The sequence below is a fragment of the Botryllus schlosseri genome, chromosome 4 (genome assembly GCF_051294905.1).
Source record: "Botryllus schlosseri isolate E-star chromosome 4, Bs_hap1, whole genome shotgun sequence".
NCBI lineage: Eukaryota > Metazoa > Chordata > Ascidiacea > Stolidobranchia > Styelidae > Botryllus > Botryllus schlosseri.
Window position 1 is genome coordinate 17,513,208 of NC_137239.1, and position 20,918 is coordinate 17,534,125.

The 20,918-nt window shown below is 40.6% G+C and overlaps 2 protein-coding genes across 2 annotated transcripts in view; both read right to left on the bottom strand.

Moving 5' to 3' along the window:
• Positions 1–533: 533 nt before the first annotated feature.
• LOC145437166 (uncharacterized) overlaps positions 534–20,918 on the bottom strand; it is an 86,748-nt gene continuing 66,363 nt past the window's right edge. The window contains exons 2-6 of the mRNA XM_080314349.1: positions 7,113–7,491; positions 5,649–5,696; positions 3,802–3,903; positions 2,480–2,733; positions 534–1,100 (exon numbers count right to left, since the gene is read on the bottom strand). Coding sequence (XP_080170475.1) covers positions 909–1,100; positions 2,480–2,733; positions 3,802–3,903; positions 5,649–5,696; positions 7,113–7,320 — 804 coding nt within the window. The 5' untranslated portion in view covers positions 7,321–7,491 and the 3' untranslated portion in view covers positions 534–908. The remainder of the gene's footprint in view (positions 1,101–2,479; positions 2,734–3,801; positions 3,904–5,648; positions 5,697–7,112; positions 7,492–20,918) is intronic.
• Positions 12,931–19,802, bottom strand: LOC145437158 (uncharacterized). The gene is made up of 13 exons (XM_080314332.1): positions 19,670–19,802; positions 19,557–19,598; positions 19,253–19,339; positions 18,821–18,938; positions 16,945–16,985; positions 16,767–16,854; positions 16,465–16,583; positions 16,279–16,404; positions 15,084–15,258; positions 14,235–14,297; positions 14,023–14,089; positions 13,780–13,945; positions 12,931–13,311 (listed from the first exon to the last, which is right to left on the bottom strand). Exons 1-13 carry the CDS (start codon positions 19,676–19,678, stop codon positions 13,231–13,233), a joined length of 1,182 nt encoding a protein of 393 aa, XP_080170458.1. The 5' UTR covers positions 19,679–19,802; the 3' UTR covers positions 12,931–13,230.

Sequence of the window (20,918 nt, forward strand, 5' to 3'; positions counted from 1 at the left end):
ATTTCATATCGAATATTTTATTTAAAATATTATTCCACGCTAGATCATAATCCTGGGTCACCACAAACCCGACAGGTAGCACCAAATAATGCGAAGTTAATACAGGTCATGTGAGTATAGATCTCAGGAAAAACCAACTTAATCAGCGCAAAACTGTTATCGATTCTAAAAGTCATTCCCAAGTTGGAAAAAGAACCACATATTCGCCTAGAGGTGTGTTACAAAAGCTTGGGGAGAAAGCGGGCCGTGTAAAACGTCTGCAGCTAAGCAATCATGAGAACGGATGTCGGCCCTGTGTCAAATAACTAAAGTATTCGAAACATCATGCGTACTAAATGTATACATCAGTGCATTTTCTAAATTGAGTCCGCTTACATTTATAAACTTGTTACTATACGTGCATTTACTCATGCGCCAATGGACTATAAAGGAATGCTGGAGAGCGCAGCCCATCGTGACAGCATAGCATATTCATTGGAGTATATCGTCTCCAGCGCAATTAAATCTTCCAACTGACTTGAATAAGTCACGAAAGATATCAGAATCATTTTTATAGACAAATTTTCGACGCAAAATAACACAAGAATGCCGACACAATGAAAGGAAAGGACACTGTCGCAATGACATTACATCAACCATCCACATTAGCCTACCAGTAGGCTATATATAGTAACAAAAATGGAATTCATATAAAATACAGTCCATAAATCTTCCTTGTGAAATTTTAAATTTAGTTTCGACTAAATGCCACCTGGATACCACCTGAGATAGGAAATGAAATAGGCTACTGGCCCGGTATAGTTATTGGTCATACTCGATATACCGGTTAAATTCCGTGATTGATGCGATTCTAAATAATCAACGATGAGGTTGAATTGTCTGAATGGCGTGCGGAATTAGTACAGCATTCATGGTGAGCCATAATAACAAACAGCAGAGATTATGGGCGAGAGAGGAGATTTATTTATCATCCCTTTGAAAGTAGGTCCTTTGTCGTCAACATAAAGACTGAGGTGGGTTCTTTTTGACTCGGACTTAGGATAGCTGTGAGGAAACCATTCAAGAAAAAGATCCACTTCTGGGACATTGCTCTTTCCAGTCTGAATGCAATAGATATATTTAAAGAGAGTACACAGGTATCAACTATATAGATATAGATCAATCTGTGACCTCAGTTTAGGGTTGCCATACGTCCGGAATTTCACTGTTCAAACTAGCGTCCGGGAGGAATTTCTAAAATATGCCATATGTCCGGAATTTTGAAGATTTGACGACGTAGGCTCATAATTTTTTCGTACATCAACATAAAAACATTATTTTGGGGAATATTTATGCTGATGCATTTACCATCTCATTTGTTGATTTTAGTATGAAGACTACCACACCCTCGCAAAAACTGCAATAAAATATAAATAAAAACAACCTTCATTTACTGGAATAAGCCTAATTGTAGTCGCAATTATAGGAGAACGGTATATTCCTGGAGATCGTTAAGGCCGTTTTAATGCTTTATTCAAAGATAGTGGTTCCAAAAGTGGGGGTCGTTTGCCTTTATTCTGGGGTTCGCAAATGTCTTGAACGTAATTAGCTTCCAATATAGCCCATGAGTAAGTCCAGGCAAAGGTGCTGACTTCTTTTAGTAATCAGCTCGTCAAATTTTGATCTGGGCCACGGAACATTTTCAAATTAGAGATGGAGTTGCGACCATGAAAGGTTGGAAACCACTGGATGTGGGGTGTTTATAAAGCTCCGTGGTGCGCACCGGAATAAGACTGATAAACGATCTTATCGGACGTAACGATGTACAATTACGCTCCCTGTATTTTCATCATCATCCTCCACCAGCTCTACCGCTAACTCATGTGGGCGGAGAGTATAGTAACTATCTATAGTAATATATGGAACAAGCGAAAAACCAATATTATTGACAGAATTCATTCAAAAAATTAAACTACATGATGCATATAGAAACCAAATTCATACAGCAAGCCCCCCCCCCCCAGAAGTGGCATCGATTACGCTATGGTGGGCTCAAAATCATTGTTGATTTGGGCAGTAAAGGATTGAAACATGTGGTTTCGGTCCCGGTTACATAACACACAGCCACATACTCCTGAACCGGATCGTGACCACCTCTGGTCTATCAACAAAGCTTTGCTATTGTTACGTCATAACTCATTTTAGAATCCGCTAGTGGGCGATAAAGGGTGTTCGGAATTTGTATCACAGAAATATGGTAACCCTACCTTAGTTACGTGTCCTGAGGGAGCAACCTTGTCATGGAGAAACAAAGCAAGTATTGTAAGTATTTTATTAAACTGTAATCGCATTTTGGCGAAATTTTCTACTTGGATCCGTGAACTTGATAATTTCCTGAAAAGTGTCTCTGCATAACATAAGGCTATTAGACCATACAGCAATTTTCAGAATGATTAAAATTCTCACTATAATTTTAAGTTGCTATGTTGAAATAACTGACCAATGGATCGATGACCCCTGCTATCCAGCCACTTGCGTATGCTGTATGCCTGCTTGCTCGACCATCGGGCTTGATCCTTTTACGAAGCAGTGGTATGACAAGATTGTATTCGTTCAAGTTTCTGATTCTCGCGACCGATGATCTGTATTCTCGGCATTTCCTTTCGCCATCTGCATACGTCATAGATCTGGTCCCGTCTGACGAAATCCATACGCATCCTCCCCCGGACAAATACGCTTCGCATGTCGGTGCATCTGCAAAATAAATACCGACAAAAGTGCCCAGAGCTCGAAACATACAGGTGGAAGCGGCACTGATGTCAAACACAGGTTGCACTTTCTTGAATGTGTAATCAAACTCGTGCACAAATTTCGTACCCACAACGGGCGCCATTCTAATGAATGCGGTTATGAAACAGATGAAGGGCACAGCATAACTCATGGGAGTAGACATGCAGACACGCGCACACCGTTTCGTATCAAAGGCCTATTATCAGATCCACGGATTAACTAGCATTGGCTGAATTCGTTATCCTCACCGGCATACAGTAGGGCTGTTAAAAAATAACTTATTTTTCTGGATTCCAGTCGTTCGGTTATCAAATTGCCAGGTTACCCTAAAAAACGCTGCACACCAAATTTGGTTCAATTCTAACAAGTATAGGGCTCCGCAGATCCAATTAATTTTTTAAATTTTCCTGACAACCACAAGAAATTGTTGAGGTGTCTTCAGAGACGATGCAGAAAAAATTTGACTCAATTCCGACCAGTAGAAGCGGAGTTATTGGAGTTTATCGTTGATATTTCTCGATTATCCTTGATTGGTGGATAATCCGAGGATTATCAATGAAAAACTTACATAACTCCGCTTCTACTGGTCGGAATTGAGTCAAATTTTTTCTGCATCGTCTTTGAAGACAGCTCAACAATTTCATGGGGTTGGCAGAAAAATTTGAATTAAAAAAAAAAATCCTGATAAATTAGAAATTTTAATTGGATCCGCAGAGTCCTATACTTGTTAGAATTGAACCAAATTTGGTGTGCAGCGTTTTTTAGGGTAACCTGACAATTTAATCAGTGAATGGCTGGAATCTGGGAAAAAAAGTTATTTTCGAACAGCCCTAGCATACAGTTGTAAGTAACGTTGATGAATTTCTATATCCTTAGACCTGGTGTAAATGGACATAGTAGCCGATCACCATATTCCAATACCAATAATAACAACACGCATGCACTTGTACAGCACACAGAACCACGCACAATCACGACATGAGGATGTTAGCTAGGCCTAAGATTACATAACAAGTCCTTTTGTTCATTCACCTTGCTTGTTATCTCTCCCAGTGCTCAGGTTCGCATCCGTTTTGTTTGAAGTTTCTGTAGTTGGGTATGACGATGTTGGCTTTAAGAGTAGGTCATTAACACCTTAAAAGAAGATAAGGTTTCAAATATTCCACACGTTCTGTAAGGCAGCAGAAGAAATTTCAAACCCCACGAACGCCCACGTATTCGCCTAAACTATAGTAATATTTGCCCATCATTAAGGTAATTTATTCAGTCACGAGCGATTGGAATGTTTGAAAGAGATTGTTTAAATCTGTGTTATCGAGTAAGCGGGTATATGATTCCAACTCTCGCACGTTTTCAGGCCTAACTTTGTCTTTGCTGCCTCCACCGTGATGCAGCATTGAGAGACTGGAAGTTAATATCCAAAGAATATTTATCATAGGTTTTAGGATTACTGTCAAAAGTCTACTATTTCACAAACATATTCACAAACTAGAACCTACGGAAGTTCTTTTTTGGAAGCGAATTTCCGGATTATCGAAGCTCGCTTACCCAACGCATATGTCAACCGAATGTTTGGATGGATCATGAGCTTTACTTAGAATGTCACGCGTAATTATGTGTCGTCAGCTATACTGTATGTAAAGGATTTAAATCAGGGTCGCCAACTCAAATCGGGTCACGGGCCACTTTTCAAATTTCGTAGAGGCCGCGGGCAGCAAAAATGCAATATCGAGAGAAAATACAGGTCACCGTTTTAACAAAGGCGTTTTTAAATCTTTACGTCAGTACGACGTTGTGCTCTCTAACATGGGCGACGAGCATAGTTACCACAAAAGAAGTAATCAATTATTAAAGAAATACAAATACAACAAAAAATATCATTATCATCAATTTCATTTCATTTTGGACTATGGGCTGCGTGCGATACCTGACAACGCTTTTCAGCGACTAAAGGAATCGATATAGGGTTGCATTTAAAACAAATGATTGTTTAAAAGACTTTGTTCAAATCATGTTTTAAACAGTGCTTTAAACAAAGGCCTTTTAAAAAATTAGTGTTGTAAAATCATGCCATAATGGTGTAAATACTTTCCAAAAAACATATTGTATGAGCCTACGGACAATTACCACACGATACAGCCGACGTATACGATACGGGATGGTTGGAACCCTCAAAATAGTCGGTTCAACAGCTATAGTACGTAGATTTCGTCAAAGAAGCTATTTACCCTATATTTTCAATTGTCAATATCAATCCACTATGACGTCACAGTTGAATATTCGTGACGTCATGACTTAAAACACACAATATAAAATAAAAACATGTTTTAAACAAGGTCCTTGTTTTAATCATGTTTGTTTCAAATTTATTTTTGTTTTAAATGCCAACCTAGGCCGGAGAGACACTGTACTAGCTGAAAGACTTTCTCCTCGTAATGCTTGATTTTGTGGGGAAGTCCTAAGCGTCTCGGTCTCGGCAGTTTCTGGAACATAGCGCGTCACGGCAATATGCCTATATCAGCTGGTTCTCCCTTGACGGAATGCTGTTGCCATCGCCGAAGCCGTTTCAGCTGGTGAGGAAGAGTGATGTTGGGCACATGAGACTAGCTTATTTTGAAACAGCAACAACAATATTTTGAAACTTAAATCAATTTCAGCATTTCAAAATGCATTACTTAGCGTTCTTCCGAAATCTCCAAACAGACAGCGGGCTGGAAATTACGATCTCACGGGCCGCGTGTTGGCGGCCGCTGATTTAATTTGATGAAAAGCATTTTTCGTACATCAAAACAAAAATGTTTGGATTCAACACTTCAGTAAAGCATTTATCACAAGATGTCTCTTATTAACACCCACAAAAGAATAGATCGCAATGTTACCTTTACTATTCCCCAGTGCTTCTATTCTTTCTTCCATTTTCAGTAGTTCTAAAATAACAATTCGGGAGTTTCGTGATATGACTACTTCCTTACTAATTCTAGGTATCAACCATCAAGTCACATCGCATGTGAAAATACTATATACTGTACTGTATATTGGCGAATACAGCTGTAATAACTGTTGAATATATCCTCCGAACGACCCAGCAACGCACCGCAGAACATACCCATCTCAAAACAGGCTCAGCTAACAATTTTCACTAGTCGGGCTATCCGGAATAAGTCGTATTTATAGAAAACGCAGGGGTTCACTAACTTTTTCATAGGTTGACCACATTAGACCTTCCGTGAGCATTCGCTGGCCGCACCATTACACAAAATGTCAATATTCCACTCAGTGTAATAGGATTTGTGATACCATTCAAAAGCAGACTGTTGCAGAGCCCATTCTAGCATTATGTTGACTTTATTACCGACCAAAAATGGAACGTTTTTACGATTAGACATATCTACCGACAATTTTCTTATTGTATTCTGACACGACCAGAGCGAAGAATGCAACTATATCTGTTTTCACACAGCATGACGATTGACGAAGCAAAACCGCCATTAAGCGCCCTTCTGCTTCTGCTGGTATCTGATCATTCAATTCGTTGCTGATGAGAATTAGTTAATGCCTGTGCAAGTGTGCAGTTGTGAAGAAGATACAACTATAAATTACAAGTCTTCCAGTTTAAATTACACATTCAAATGATTTATCAAAAAAAGATTTATCAAATACCACTATATCGTGCACTGCACAAAGAACAAGTTACAAGAATTACATCGGATTTTTGAAACTGGTCGAAAGTCGATGTATGGTATATAAATTGGATAGTGTATTCATATTGAAATGAACCCGAATAGTTTCGGCTGACACTCGTCAGGGGTAATCGTCAGCAACTAGTAGAGAATTGGAAAGAACATTGTATATTAACAATCGTATCACAAAATGTGACGTCACCAGCGTGTATTTATCTGTTATTACATTGTGGCGTCATAACCATGTTCACAGATATCTTTTCAGGTGTTTGCACCATCCCTAGTAACTAGCTAAGTGACTAACAATCCGGACCACAGGCTGTATATAGCACGGGAGGAGGTAATATTGCAGTGTTGTAGAAAGTAAAGGATTTGACCGTTGTAATTGCACGATGAGGCAATTGACTGTTATCCATCAAAATACTATTAGGATCTCTGGTGGTGATTTCAACATGTAGTATAGTCTACCTCTACATATATGGAGAAGATATGGTGATGTTTTGGTTCATTTCCAATCTAACATATGCCAGAATGTGATGCAGATTTTGTATTCATTCAATAAACTTCATATAATTGTGGTTAGGTTTTAGAAATATATTTGGCATTGAGAATTTACCTGTAATAGAAATCACAACTACCAGATAAAATATATTACATACTTACTTTTTCCAAATTTGAGTTCAATAAGGTATGTCCACGACATGATGCCGATTATCATCACCAGTATGATGATACCAAAAGTGACGACCACTTTAATCAACATCGAATTTTGACATTTTTTGTTAACGCCATTCCGATGATCCACGGTAGAAACAGCAGAAACTACTTGATTATCATCGGCTACTTCATCATATTGTGCATATTCAGACATGGTGTTGAGTCGATGTTGATATCTAAGATTACTATGGGTAATTAGTCACCTTTTCATACGTGGGATCCATATAATTATGATAGTTTTCACTTTAGGTAACTTCAAAAATCAGTTTTATTCGTCAGAACCCGCGTCTCCTTTGAAAGTTCAAGATGTATCAACGCAGTTTGCCTAATGACCTTACAGATAGGCGAAATCTTGCACTTACAATACCGGGAAAAAATTTTGGAAAAAGGGTAAATTTTTCCCACTTCGCGGTCGGTTGACTAAAAAAAGGTCAACTTTCCGTCTCAACTACAGAAAGACAGTTGTCCTTTGACACTATGAGTTGGTTGACTAAAAAGACAAAGGTCGTCGCTTTCGTTCGAACCACGAATTTCCCATTTATGCCCATTATCACTACAATCTGTCCACTATATTAGCTCTAAAACGTGTAAAGGAGGACGAATTGCCACAAGGAGGACATTTAGGCGTCCTCGGAGGCCATTTTCAAAAACCCGAAAAAGGAGGACAAATCGTATGGTAATCCTACGAAATCAATAATAAGCTGTTATGTTTGTGCATTTACGTTTAGTGTTGTTCAACTCAGGACTAGTAATTACCGCCAACCATTATTTCCTCATGTGTCGCGCTTGTACTTATACCCTTGTGTTCTGTTCTTTATTCTCTTTCGTTTAACTGCACTCTGGATCGTGCCGCCTGTCTTAAAGTTATTCTGCTGATAATATACTGATTTCATATTGAAACCTCGTCGTATGAGTTATTCTTCAAGCAGGATCAAAAACATAACATAAACCATATTCCGTTGTTGTATTACAGTGAATAAGGTATTGGTAATCAACTGATAAAAATGAAGAATATATTTCCATATATTAGGTTCTTCTCGACGAAAAGGTAAACAAAGATATAGCTTGATAAACTGCCTAATATATGATGGGAGATATAACCTACCAACCCTCCCTTACGACTTACGTGACAATAAATAGATCATGCTGTCTTCAACGTGACATCAAATACATTTTCGCAGTACTCAGAGCTATGGATTGACCATGAATGGTAGGCTACCTCACAGGGGTTGTAGTCAACTTGGCTGAAATGTTAGCGATGGAATAGATGGATGGGTCCAGCTAGATGAGATCATCCTGACTTCTGTTTAATCTTCCTAAAATGTACTTTAGCCAGCGATTTCAGTTTCAGCTCTCTAATAAGCAGACGTAAAAGTCGCAATGATGATCCCCATAACAAATGTTATAGCATTCATTCACTCGATATATTATTGGTTTTCATGCGGCAAATCATACGCTGTGTTTTCGTTTCATGCACTGAGTAAGTATCATTGCAACAGAGCGCGCAGAAAAAATACACACTTACTCGCAATGTCACAATATAACGTGACGTGATCCGCCAATAATTTCGATTATTAGCCAGCTTACACGGCCAATGAATGTTATTTATCTCAAGTATATTCTTAATTAGATGAGGCGTGATTATACTGGTTGAGTCACGAGCTCACGACATCATGCAGGCCTGCTATGCATAGGAAAATTACATGTATGGTAAAATATACCAATAAGTCATGCCGCAATATTAATAACTGACTTTGTATATTGCTACTTCAACTACAAAATATCTTGGATAGTTAGGCGAGATCCATGGGTTGTCAAGCTTCGGAGCTGAATCACATCTTAAACTTGCAAAATTGGAAACTATAGATTAGTTGTTCTCAACCTGCCTGTATTCTCGGGCCCCTTTTGGGCTGTCACGGCAGTCCGGGACCCCCACGTTTCAGGTTTTTGTTCGAATTTTAGCTCAAGTATATTGTGAAGAAATTCCTGTATAGGCTGGTATAAACTGTAAACTGCAACTAATGAACGTTAAAAATAACATCACAACGCGGAAATGGTGAAGACTGATTTCACTTGAAAATAGTACTGCTGCTGCATGTCAGAAGAGAGAGAGAGATGAAACTCAGATTTGGGTTGCTATGAAAAGAATCCTCACTGATCTATTGTGAAACGACAATTTAGACATGTCCGGTGAGTTGCACAGCTGGATATTTTATCCCTGCTGACGTGAACACTGGAATTCCAGCAGCTATGTAGCAGAACTGCTTCATTTGAACAAACTTGGCTCACAAAATCATAAATTAGGTTATCAATCTTGATGCAAATTCAGGAGGGTCGCGTATCCCGGAATGTGTAACGCAACCCCAGTTGAGAACCACCGCTATAAATACCTCATTTCGATATAAAATTACTCTGCAGTGGTTCTCAACCGCCAGTCCGCCAGGTATATTATAATTTTATACCTTAATTCCAAGATGCAATGCTGAAGGCTTGTCCATTGATAAATTAAATGAAACATCAAATTGTTAACTGATTCATAACTTCTTGTGGTAACATTAGGCCTGGAAACCTGTTCGATTTGACTTAAAGTTCAAGATGTGTCATTTGACGACATGCGAGCGACAAGTACAGAACAGATACGAGCTGACTCATCGCTAAACAGCGCAGTTTGCGCGATCATTCGTTTTCTATTCATTCATTTTGTGCAGGACCGTATGTGGGGCACCTTAAACCGCCCAATTGGAGAGGGGCCTAGCTTGAAAAGGGCCCAAAATTATTTTGCAAATGAACATAAATCAAAGCGGATTTTTTTGAAACTTTTTTCAACAATTTTCACTTTCTTTTCTCGATTTCGTGTATCTAAATGTCTTGCTTATTAGGTGCCCTTCTCCGTGGAATACGCATGATTTATAGATACAGGCATTTTTGTGTCAGCCATTACCGCAACACGACGTACCAGCGCATAATGAAGTTTTGGTTAACATGAGACTCCGAAAGGTGTGACAGAAATTCGGCAGCGAGAAAACCGATTCAATCATGAATGATCGAAAATTTTCACTATTGGCGTGATTAAGCCACATAAACTCTCCGTATATACTGAGTGAAATGAATGTGCTCAAAAGTACTGGTGAAACATCCACTTAACTGTCGGGTGTGGGCGGGGGCGAGGCCCCAGCAAGTTCGGCTTATCGCCCGGTGGGCTGGCCAACGTTTTTGGTGGTGGGCTGACGAAGTGCATTTTCGGCCCGGATTTGCAGATGGCCGGTATAGCTGCTGCCTGCTGTAAGGTGTTTTCCTGCGGCACGCATTTCATTCGTAGTTGCCAGAGTAGCCTGCGTCTGGTGGCAGTGAACAATGAGCAAGGTAGCACGACAAGGTTCTTGGTTCGACTCCGAAACACTTCTTCTCTCGATATTGTCAAAGAGAAGGATAGTATTCGAGTTGGCGTGATCGGTTAAACCCTCGGCTTTCGGCGCGAAAGACTGTAAACGACTCTCGGCGGTAGCACGTTTATCTGGACAGGGCAATTTTACCTCAACTCAGCAGACTCACTTCCGTAAAATAACATGGATGCCACCATGAAGATAATTAATTACAATCCAAACCCTCTAAATGTCACTCTCTAGCACCATAAATTGCAAAAATGGTTGCATACTATACATTTTGGCTTCAGTTCAGTTTTGAAAGTTCACCGGTCCGCCAGACATTTTTTGAAATTTTACCGGTCCGCGAGGTGAAAAAGGTTGAGAACCACTGCTCTAGAGAGCTGTATTTATATGTTCATAAGTTTTTGAGTTTGCTCTAAATCACGCTATGTTAAGAGGTGGTCACTGGTCAGTATCTACAAGATATACCTTAACTCAACTTTTCTGATCACCCCGACAGGTTTTCAGGACTGGTTTAAATACCGAAGCGGGTTTGTTTTCAGATTGTTTCCATCGACGTAGCCTACTACTATATATCTGCTTGCTTCGCGCGTGGTTGAAAGTGGCGAGATAGCGCAGTGGTATAATCCGCGGCTGCAGCACCAGTGGCGGGTTCGGGTCCGACCGAGGGTGACTTCAGAAGTCCTACCTAAGTGTTTAAGGTTTATTTAGGCCCCTCCTCGCCTCCTCATCCGCGTAAGCCAGTGGTTCCCAACCTGTGGTACGCCCAGAGGTGGTCAAAGTAGTCACCGTCGCTACTCAAGTAGAAGTAGCAGTAACGCCGGAATTTCTATTCAAGTAGAAGTAGAAGTGGTGGTTCACAAGTAAGTAAGTAAGTAGGTATTTTACGCTTATTTGTGCCTACAAAACTGAAAACTGTCAAGTAGAAGTAGAAGTAGTCTAAAATCATAACTACTTAAAAAGTAGTGTGGGTAGAAAAAATCTACTTCAAGTACTTCAAAAAGTAGAAGTACTTCGTTACTGACCACCTCTGGGTACGCGAAGGTCTCCCAGGTGGTACGCGAGTAGATTCTGTTTTTTTTTTCGACCGAAGTGAGTTATTAGCTCAGGTGGGGTTGGACACAAAGATTGTTCTCCAATAAACTTCAGCTTAAACTTAGCTCCAAACTCCAATAAACTTAGCACGGCCTCCTGGTACTCGACTCTATATAGCTTCTCCCGCTATTCCCGAGCAGCCAATTTTCCCTTTTACGTGGGAGTGCGAGCAAGGATTTTCATCCTTTCATCCCTGATGACTATCAAGTCGAAGAAACGAAACCGACTTGTTGCGCCCATGCGCCTTTCAATGCGCTGTGAGCAAACATAGGCCACCATCGACCAGCTAGTCATTGGTTCTCAAACTGGTGCCCCCCCCCCTTGATGGGCGTGAAACATCTGAAGGGGGCGCGAAGCTGCAGCCAACTGATATTTTTTTTTCGCGCACCGCGCGATTTACTTCCATTTCATTGTTTTTGCTACGTGTATAGTCCTAATTGCATATTTTTTTGCTACGTGTATAGTCCTAATTGCATATTTTAGAATTATCTTATCAACTGTCATAACCTTCCATGCCATCAAATTATTCGCTGGGATTGCTAGCATTCTGGTTACATTTTGTGATATGACGATTAGGGGGGCGCGAAATTTTTCACTATCATAACAGAGGGGCGTGTTTGAAAATGTTTGACAACCGCTGAGCTAGTGGAAAATAAACAACTGCAGCCAGCATCGCAATAAATAAATTGATGTTTGTTGTTTGCTGGTATTTCAATATGCTGTTCTTCTTGTTACTGGGGGTGAAAAAACGATTACATGCATCCCCATCAACCCAGGCTGATAATGCCTATAGTTTAATAGGATTTGCTATTACGCCTCGCAAAGGTCAAATACGTGATTATGAAGTCATAAATGAAGTAAAAATTTTTTGACTGCCGTCGGCGCGCGTAACTTATTTATCTGGTACGCGAGCACTGCATAAAACCTCGAAATGGTACGTGGGTAAAAAAGGCTGGGAAACACTGGGTAAGCAGTGTCTTACAAAAAGCCTATAAGTCGGCAGATACGAAATAAAAAAGGCATAAAATCGTCCTGGTGTAAATGACCGTTGTAGTCGACAAACACCGTGAATACCCTAAACAAACTAACAAACGCGGTTGAAACTGAAATGCGGACGCCGTCGTACGGTGTCGCACGTTTCAAATACGTTACTTGAGCTAAATTAAACGTCTTGCGAAAGGCTGCGTCGAATCGCGCGGAGACACGTCACTCAATTATGGAGTGTCAGTCGGTCGCGAATGCTTTAAACTAAATACCGCCTCCCAACTTTCGTTTCGCAAAAATCGCATTGAATTGTTATATTTTTTTCTCAAGTAAATACAGTGGAAAAACATAGCAAAGATGATGGTGCTAAACTGTATATAGGAATGCCTGTGTCGCAGCCACAGAAAGATATATTCAAGTCATCATTATAATAGCTGACTCCTAATCATGTATGTATTTGTATATCTAGCTCTGTATCACACTTAAGGTGAACTTGATTCGAATCGGGATTATGCGCATTAGCTTGATTGTAGCACTTGTTACGGCTTGATACCGACTGCACGACATCATAGCACTATATATATATATATATATAAAGATCATGAGAGCCATTCGTGATTTGCGATGCCCTCTATATATGGCCTCTTTTCAAGTGGCACGAAGACTTGGAGCAGGAATTTCTGAAATAGAAAAAGAAAAGATGAGCAGTGATCATCGGTCATTACATTAATCGTTTATCATTGATCACCCATGCAACTATTCGCACTCAACATCGGTCAATTACATCCAAGTTCTGATAGGTTTCGAACTTGGGGCTCATAATATCGTATTTCATCGATTTCCTATGCTTGTCGTCAACCGCATTTTTGGAATCCCCTTTTCAAGTGGCAGCGCAATCATTTTCTGGTATCAAGCCCCTGCCCTCCAGGTAAAATGCTGCGACGCTATAATAGCAATCTACTTGCTCATTTTCAACATTTTAGTCGTCTATAAAGAGATTCCGGGCTACGCCACTCCTCGAAATTGCTTATAGGCGATTATAGCCTTTTTCGTGAGTTACTGAGTATGAATTCCAGCACAGTGCTCGTACGCGTATATAATGATTCATCTATCAAGTTGTATTGATCACTACAGTAGCTCGGCTCCACCTTCACACTTTCGGGAAACGCAGCTTCGCTCTCAATCAGTTTCTTGTGGTTTGGATAGCTGCCGTCCACTGTTGGAGCATTAAGAATCATAATAGCTCCAATAACACCGAGATCGGCAAACGGAGGAGCCTTTTTCATCATTTCGTAAACTGCGCATCCTAGACCCCTGTACGAAAAGAGCACCTTTATCATCAGATTTAGCTGGTATACATATACCGGTTGCGCTTCCAAAATTCTACTCACCAAATATCTGCTCGTTTTCCAACCGTTCGTTCAGAAAGAGCTTCTGGGCTCATCCACAGAATGGTACCTGGGTAATAAATAGACATATCGACACTCGACTGCAAAATATTTTAGGATAAAGCAAAGTTAGTAGGCTACATATCTCTCGTGCTGTAAGCCAATGGGACATCCGGATAAGTTTACAGTTCAAGAAATACTGTCAAGGACGTTACCTCCTGTCGCGCCGTACGCAGCTACGGTTAGTTGTCGGTGCTGCTTTGATAGACCCATATCACCTGAATAGAAACGGGAGATTCGGAAACAAACGAGGCTTGCAAAGTGATCAGCACGGCAGAACAGATCGAATGTGTCAAGTTATCGAGCTAATTAGCTAAGAATAACGGTTTGTCAGAGATTTGGAACTTTAAAAGCGACTGCATGCTCTTACGCATACATCCACCAATAAATTCGCGTTTGATACCTTTCCCCGTCGCAGTTAACGCTGAAATCCGTGTTTTGGCTCGAAAAGCATATGTCATATTACCGATATGTCCAATTGTCCATGGTGTATGTCCATTGTACATGCTATTAGTACCACCGCATAATTTCATTCACGAAATCTATTTGCGGCATCAGCTTGTTTTCACCATTCACTGGACTATACTGAGCTATTGACGGATCCTACTGCAGTATGAGTATTTTCGAAACGTTTATAAATATACTATTCATCAAATTTACGCTACACTACTGGTAGCATTGCCGTGAGTCAACAAACCGAAATTAATAAACATTCTACATCTACATAAACTGTACAGTTTACATAGTACAATAATGGTGTTTAAATAAACCCATGAACTCATTCCAGTTCCGTTCTGGGACACAATGAACCACAAACGTAAGTCGTTGGCTAAATTACTATTGTTAGAAACAGTACTTCAGAAGTAACCGGATGGTGTACTCACACTCAAAACATTTCGTTTTACCAAACCAATTGATAGTCGGCATTGGAGTTCGCAAAGTGCCAAAGGCAGTATATGTTAATTGGCGATATTGCAGGCATGGTGTTGAAGTGTTTCAGTTACCAAGTTTCGCTTTTCCGTTAGCGTCCAGAAGCACGTTAGCGCACTTGATGTCACGGTGAATAATGCCTTCGCCATGAAGATATATCAAGCCTTTAACCATGTCTATCGTGAAGCGTTTTGCTTCTGCTGCGGTACAAGCTCTACTCATCTTTTCCATCCTGTCCGTAATGGATCCCTAGAATGGTAATACGCTGCATTGGTTTTTGCTGATTGCTATGTATTGTTGTACTGGTATTACTATAATCAGGACCGTAACAGAACTTTGTCAGCCACCCCCACAAAAACACGAATATCTTGGCCCCCAACCGGGACGTCAATACAACTTCTTAGGGGCTTCGCTCCTCCCATAGACCCTCATTGCTTCTACGAGGCCTTTCATCAATATAGGGTACCTTTATGTATATGATTCACAAACAAACAGTCGTTACGTAGCGCACCAAGCCTGGTATTACGCGAACGCAAAGAAATATCCATTCAATTGTATTGGCTTGCTACGCACTTGTTTCTAGTCGCTTTGAGAAGCAATGATTATTGTTTAAAATTAATCAATGAATTTTGTCAATAATATTGTATATCTTGGAGCAGGGATTCCCAAAAACGGTGGTCGTTTGCCTATTCACTGGGGTCGCGGATACAAAAATTAAATAGGCCTACCAATGACGGTTACAAGATTTCCAATCAAGCGGATGCTATCGGAGGCTTATTTCGGAATTTTTAAAATTCATTTTTCAAAATAGAAGAAAACACGACCTCTGAAGATTGCGAATCTGCTAAACAAGGTATCAGAACTGTTGAAGCGCCATGTTAAATCGTCACCTACTATAGCTTAGGTTGCTGTCTGGTACGCGCGACGCGGCCGGAATAACTTATAGATCGTTTATCTGTATTTCGCGTGGGCAGTATTTCACGTAGCAGTACTTGACTATACTTCGATTGGATACGGATATAAATCTTTCCAAAAGACCTATACGATGTTGGAGTCTTGATCGACTTTCTTAATCTCAGGTCGGAGGTTGACGAGTACCTAATTGCTATGACTGCGCACATAGTCGCCTGCTTCAGTAGCCATCGCGCCTAACTGAGAGGTGGGATCGCGCCAGATTTTTAAATCGATATTTGGGTCGCCAGCATAATAATTTTGGCAACAACTGTCTTTGAGAATCGAAGCAGACAAAACAATCATTGCAACACTAACAGTCATGAGCTCAAGGTACATGAAAATCTTCCCTCCTCCTTCTGCGAATCCAAAGCATTGAACGATATTCGGATGGGAAAGCTTCTTCAAGGTCTTGATTTCATCTTGCAAGCATTCCGCTTCTTGCTGTTAAAAGACAATATGTCTCAGTTATAGACCAGATGGACGTCCAACAAACTACATTACCCCTTGACTTTCAACTTCTTTCACTGCAAACAGAAATCCATCGGCGCCTTTGCCTCGGAAAACTTTGCCAAAGGCCCCGTGTCCCAGTTCTTCTTGCTTTCCCCACGGATATTTTATAACTGCGAATGTCAGGTTGAAAAGTGAACAGTATACTGTAATGTCCGTAAAGACTTTCCATGGTTTCCACTTATTAATAAACTGCGCGTTGGACGCATATAGAGGGAAGGGAAATAAGTTTAGTATCTTTTTTATACATATCACTATATGGCGTGGTATTATTCTTTGTTGAAGACCATGCTTACCTCCAGAGCTATAATCGGTTACATTTTTTTCCGAGGGTTTCTTATCGTTGTCACTACCAGCAAACATTCCAACGAGAGCAGCCATAGCCTTAAAATACATAGGGTATAATATATGCACACTTGCAGTACACACGATTTAAAGTAATGGTCCTAAATCTATAAGCCTATATGCGTTTACCTGAAGTAGTCCTGCAGCTCTTTGCTGTTCTTGTTCTTCCTCTGAATAGTTTTATCAGTCAGATTTATTCGGTACGTGTACCTAATACCATGATTAATGATAGGCGGGATTTGGGATCCATTGATAAACATAAACAATAAACATAAAAGGAAGCCCATTTACCTATAGACATATAAGGTCCCGACAACTTATGTAGTAGGGTTAATGAAACTATATGTTGTTGACATTTCATTGAAGTTACGTTCTCTTTGCAAGCACAATGTTTGCTCCCGCTCTCTTACGAAGGGTGCGTGTAAGATTCTAAGGGGCCGCGAAGTCTTCAGAGACTAACAATATATTTTGAGCTCGGAATGAGCTTCAGCTGTGCCGAAACTTCATAGTGTTCATCATTATATTTAAAATTGTGCCATACCTACGCCACATTATAAATCGCTTGAATTTGACCATAATATCGGAGTTCGGACCGACCAGATGACACCTATGACTCGGTGACTTGGAAGTACAGCTAAAGGTTTAAAGTTACGGCGTGATCAAATAATTCCATACGAGGCCCCGTCGTATGCCATGCATAATATGCCCTGCGAATCAAATAAAAAGAACAATAAGATATACTTGTCTCATAGTATTGTTAACAATCAGCTGCAATAGTTGAATGGTGTTGCTGTTGGTCTTGCGACGAGCTCATCGTAGAGGCACTATGCTTCGCGGAGGCTGAGTTGCGGAAGAACTACTTTACTGAACACCTTGTGAAAGTGACTTTGTACGTTCACTAATAAATGCTGAAACATTGACTCAAAACATATATACGAATCTTACCGAAGATGTGTGTCATCGGCCGCAGAGCCGAGCTTGGCTTATGGTACCATACGACATTATCAAAAACAGCCATAGTGTTCTTATCGTAGCCCTTTAATGTGACGTTAAATGGGTGGACAAATTATTTTGCAATTACGATTGGGACGCGTGCCATAGATCTAGTCCAGGGGCGGGCAACATACGACCCACGGGCCGGATCCGGCCCGCGAAGGGATTTCGTGCGGACAGGTTTCGGTCTAACATGATTATGAGACCTGCGTCGCCGTCTACAGGCATTTGGCGCAAAAATTTTCAAGCACGAAGATTACCAAGACAACGCGACGTTCCAATACAACTGATGCTCACCGCATTGACGTAGCCAGGGGCGAATGGGACCATGTCATTCTCAAATTTTTCGTGAATATCCGTAATATTTATAAATAGTGGAATATTTTCGGGCAGATGGATTCCAACTAAAAAATTTTCGCGCGCGGTTCAGTGTCTCCGTGTGCGTGTCTTGATTATGAGAATGCAGTATCATAAATACACTAGAATAGACCGGGGCCGTTCGGTTGCAGGAGTTTTCAACAAAGTAATTAATAAGAATGAACCAACCCGAAGTGAATAATCTGCGATAAGATCATGAGTGTATATTCTTATGCCATGATCAATACGTGCCATAATCAATATGATAATTATACGTGTTGTGAATTTTCGAATAAACCACTTGCTCATACACTCACCAATAGCATTGATCAAATTCATTCAATAATGAAAAAAGTTTTTGCGCCTCGCGCGACTATCTGCCAAATATACTGTGGTTTTTAATATCATTCATATCATCGATTTGGGCTCGCCCGTGAATCGGTCGCCCAACTGCAGGAATGTGTGCGTCTCTACGAAGGGTAGTGCAGGGTAGGATGGGCGGATCTGTGGCACGTTTCCACGGGGGGAGTTACCATGAAATCATAGAAAATAAATCGGGAGTCCGGCCCGCCTCATATTCACGTTCCCCTATCTGGCCCGCCGGATGGATAAGTTGCCCGCCCCTGATCTAGTCGATGGCCAATGACCATGTTACCTCTTCTCTTTCGTTCTTGCTCCTCGATTTTTTCTATTATCTTCGACGCGGCGACGTTTGCAGAGTGTACCGCTATCTTTTTAACTTGCTCCGCAGCCCAGACTGTGACATTTTTTAGCTGTACATGATTTGGTGTTATATTAGGTAATTGTTCAATGAACAGCAACACGAGCTAGCAGTGATACAATGCATAGATTCAGATCAGTGACGTACATCACATTGGTTACAGTGTCAACAAATGAATAACAGTCACAAAAGGGGCATAATATCCAACAATCCAAAGAAGCTAACGACAAACCATCTATAAAACCAGAAAAGATGCAAGCCTAAATGAAAACAGGGAACTCGCTGGAATCGCCTGTTTTGTACCACCAAGAAGAAGTGGGGTGGAGACAATCGTCGGAACCGTCGAAATGGCTCGGTGCGACTTACCTCACCACTGTTGCGGTTGTTATTCGTCAGTTTGACAACTGCATTTTGAACACTTTCACTCAGCGACCCAAGCAGTTCCTTTGCTATCTGTTGTATACAAAATATATTCCAAGTTTATGATGCTAATTGACCTTGATCAATCAACTCGCCATCGGTAACTATTCTATCGGAATGCACCCCGCCACCTGCATGTCTTAGCGTATTGTCCTGTTTCATATATTATCTACAGAGCATGCATGCATGCATCCTGCAGCTATATATCACAGATTGCAAACTAGCGTTGGATAAACGTCGATTTACTTACCTGAGCTCTGTCCTCCGATCCCAAACCGCTATCTTCCCCTTTCTAGATTAGTTCAATAGCATTTTTTTTAAATGGTTTGTCACATAGCGTAAATATAATCCTGCAATTCTCACCTGAGCCATCACCGCGCGATATCCACAATTTTCGAATAGTGTATGCCGACTTGGCCGGATTGAATGGATGAATAAATTCACCTTCCCTACGCGGCCTATAAAACCGAATAGAGGAACCACTTCGAAGTATTATTTTGTTTACATAGCATGATATCAATGTTCTCCATTGTAAGGTGTTAATTTAATTTGCGTATTTATGGTGGTTCTGATTCCCCACGATGAAATTTCTGACGTGCGAATCGCACAATACTTTCGTGCGAGAGAATTGTTTTATTACGACCCATAGGACGAAGGGTTATCCACGATTCTATGTGCGGTCGAGGGTATAATAGATTAATGGAAGTGGGTGGATTGTGGGCTTACATGGTTATTTTGAAAATCAATCATACAAAAGTCACTTTTATTATTGCAGTCATGCCCCAGTATTATATATCCTATTTATTATATCGGACCACGTTCTATTCAGACAAAACGAGGAAGAGAGCTCTTCTGCATAAACACCCCACCTCGGTCTCCTGATGAGGCATACTGTACGACGCATGGTGCACAATGTATTGGATAGCCTGACTCATCGCGTAAAATGGGTGGTAACAATTGAAAAAGCTGAAAGGTGGACCAGTGCCTTGATAAGAACTTTGTCAAATAGATATGCCAGATTTACCATAATTCATGCCACGAATTTCATGGTATTTTTATGCGACAATATACATACTGGTGGTAAGAGCATTGAGCACCATACGCAGTGCCGAAGTTAAGAAGTCGTTATCTGTCAGTGGATATTGCCCACAATTAAACCGGTAGATGACTTTCCAAATACTGATCCCACTAACGCCCTGAAGATGCTGATATAATATATATCTGCACCAGGGAAATTAAGATGCACATAATACAGGGAAGTATTTACGGATCGATTTATTACGGAAGTATGCATTTATTCGCGCATAGTCCGAGAAATGTCGATATCATGGTTTCAAGTCCGTAAAGTCGGTAATCTCAAATCGCCTCTCACAAGATCATTTGGCGCTTGACGTCATATATAATCCAGAGCAGAGGTGGTCAAAGTAGTCAAGAAGGCTACTCAAGTAGAAGTAGAAGTAGCGAAGTAGAATTATATTCAAGTACGAGTAGAAGTATAGGGATTTTTGATGCAACCCAAATTACTTCAAGTAAAAGTAGTATTTGCTGTCTTTGAAAACTACCCAAGTAAGTAAGTAGTTTTGAAAAGCGTTCAAAACTACGCTCTCGTGAG

What these genes read in the sequence shown, in the direction of transcription:
- LOC145437158 (XM_080314332.1), bottom strand. An exon ending in TAACGGAAAAGCGAAACTTG is followed by an intron (nt 14,298 to 15,083) that starts GTAACTGAAACA and finishes GTTTCTATTCAG; the next exon opens with GTGATATGGGTCTATCAAAG. An exon ending in GGAAAACGAGCAGATATTTG is followed by an intron (nt 13,946 to 14,022) that starts GTGAGTAGAATT and finishes CTTTTCGTACAG; the next exon opens with GGGTCTAGGATGCGCAGTTT.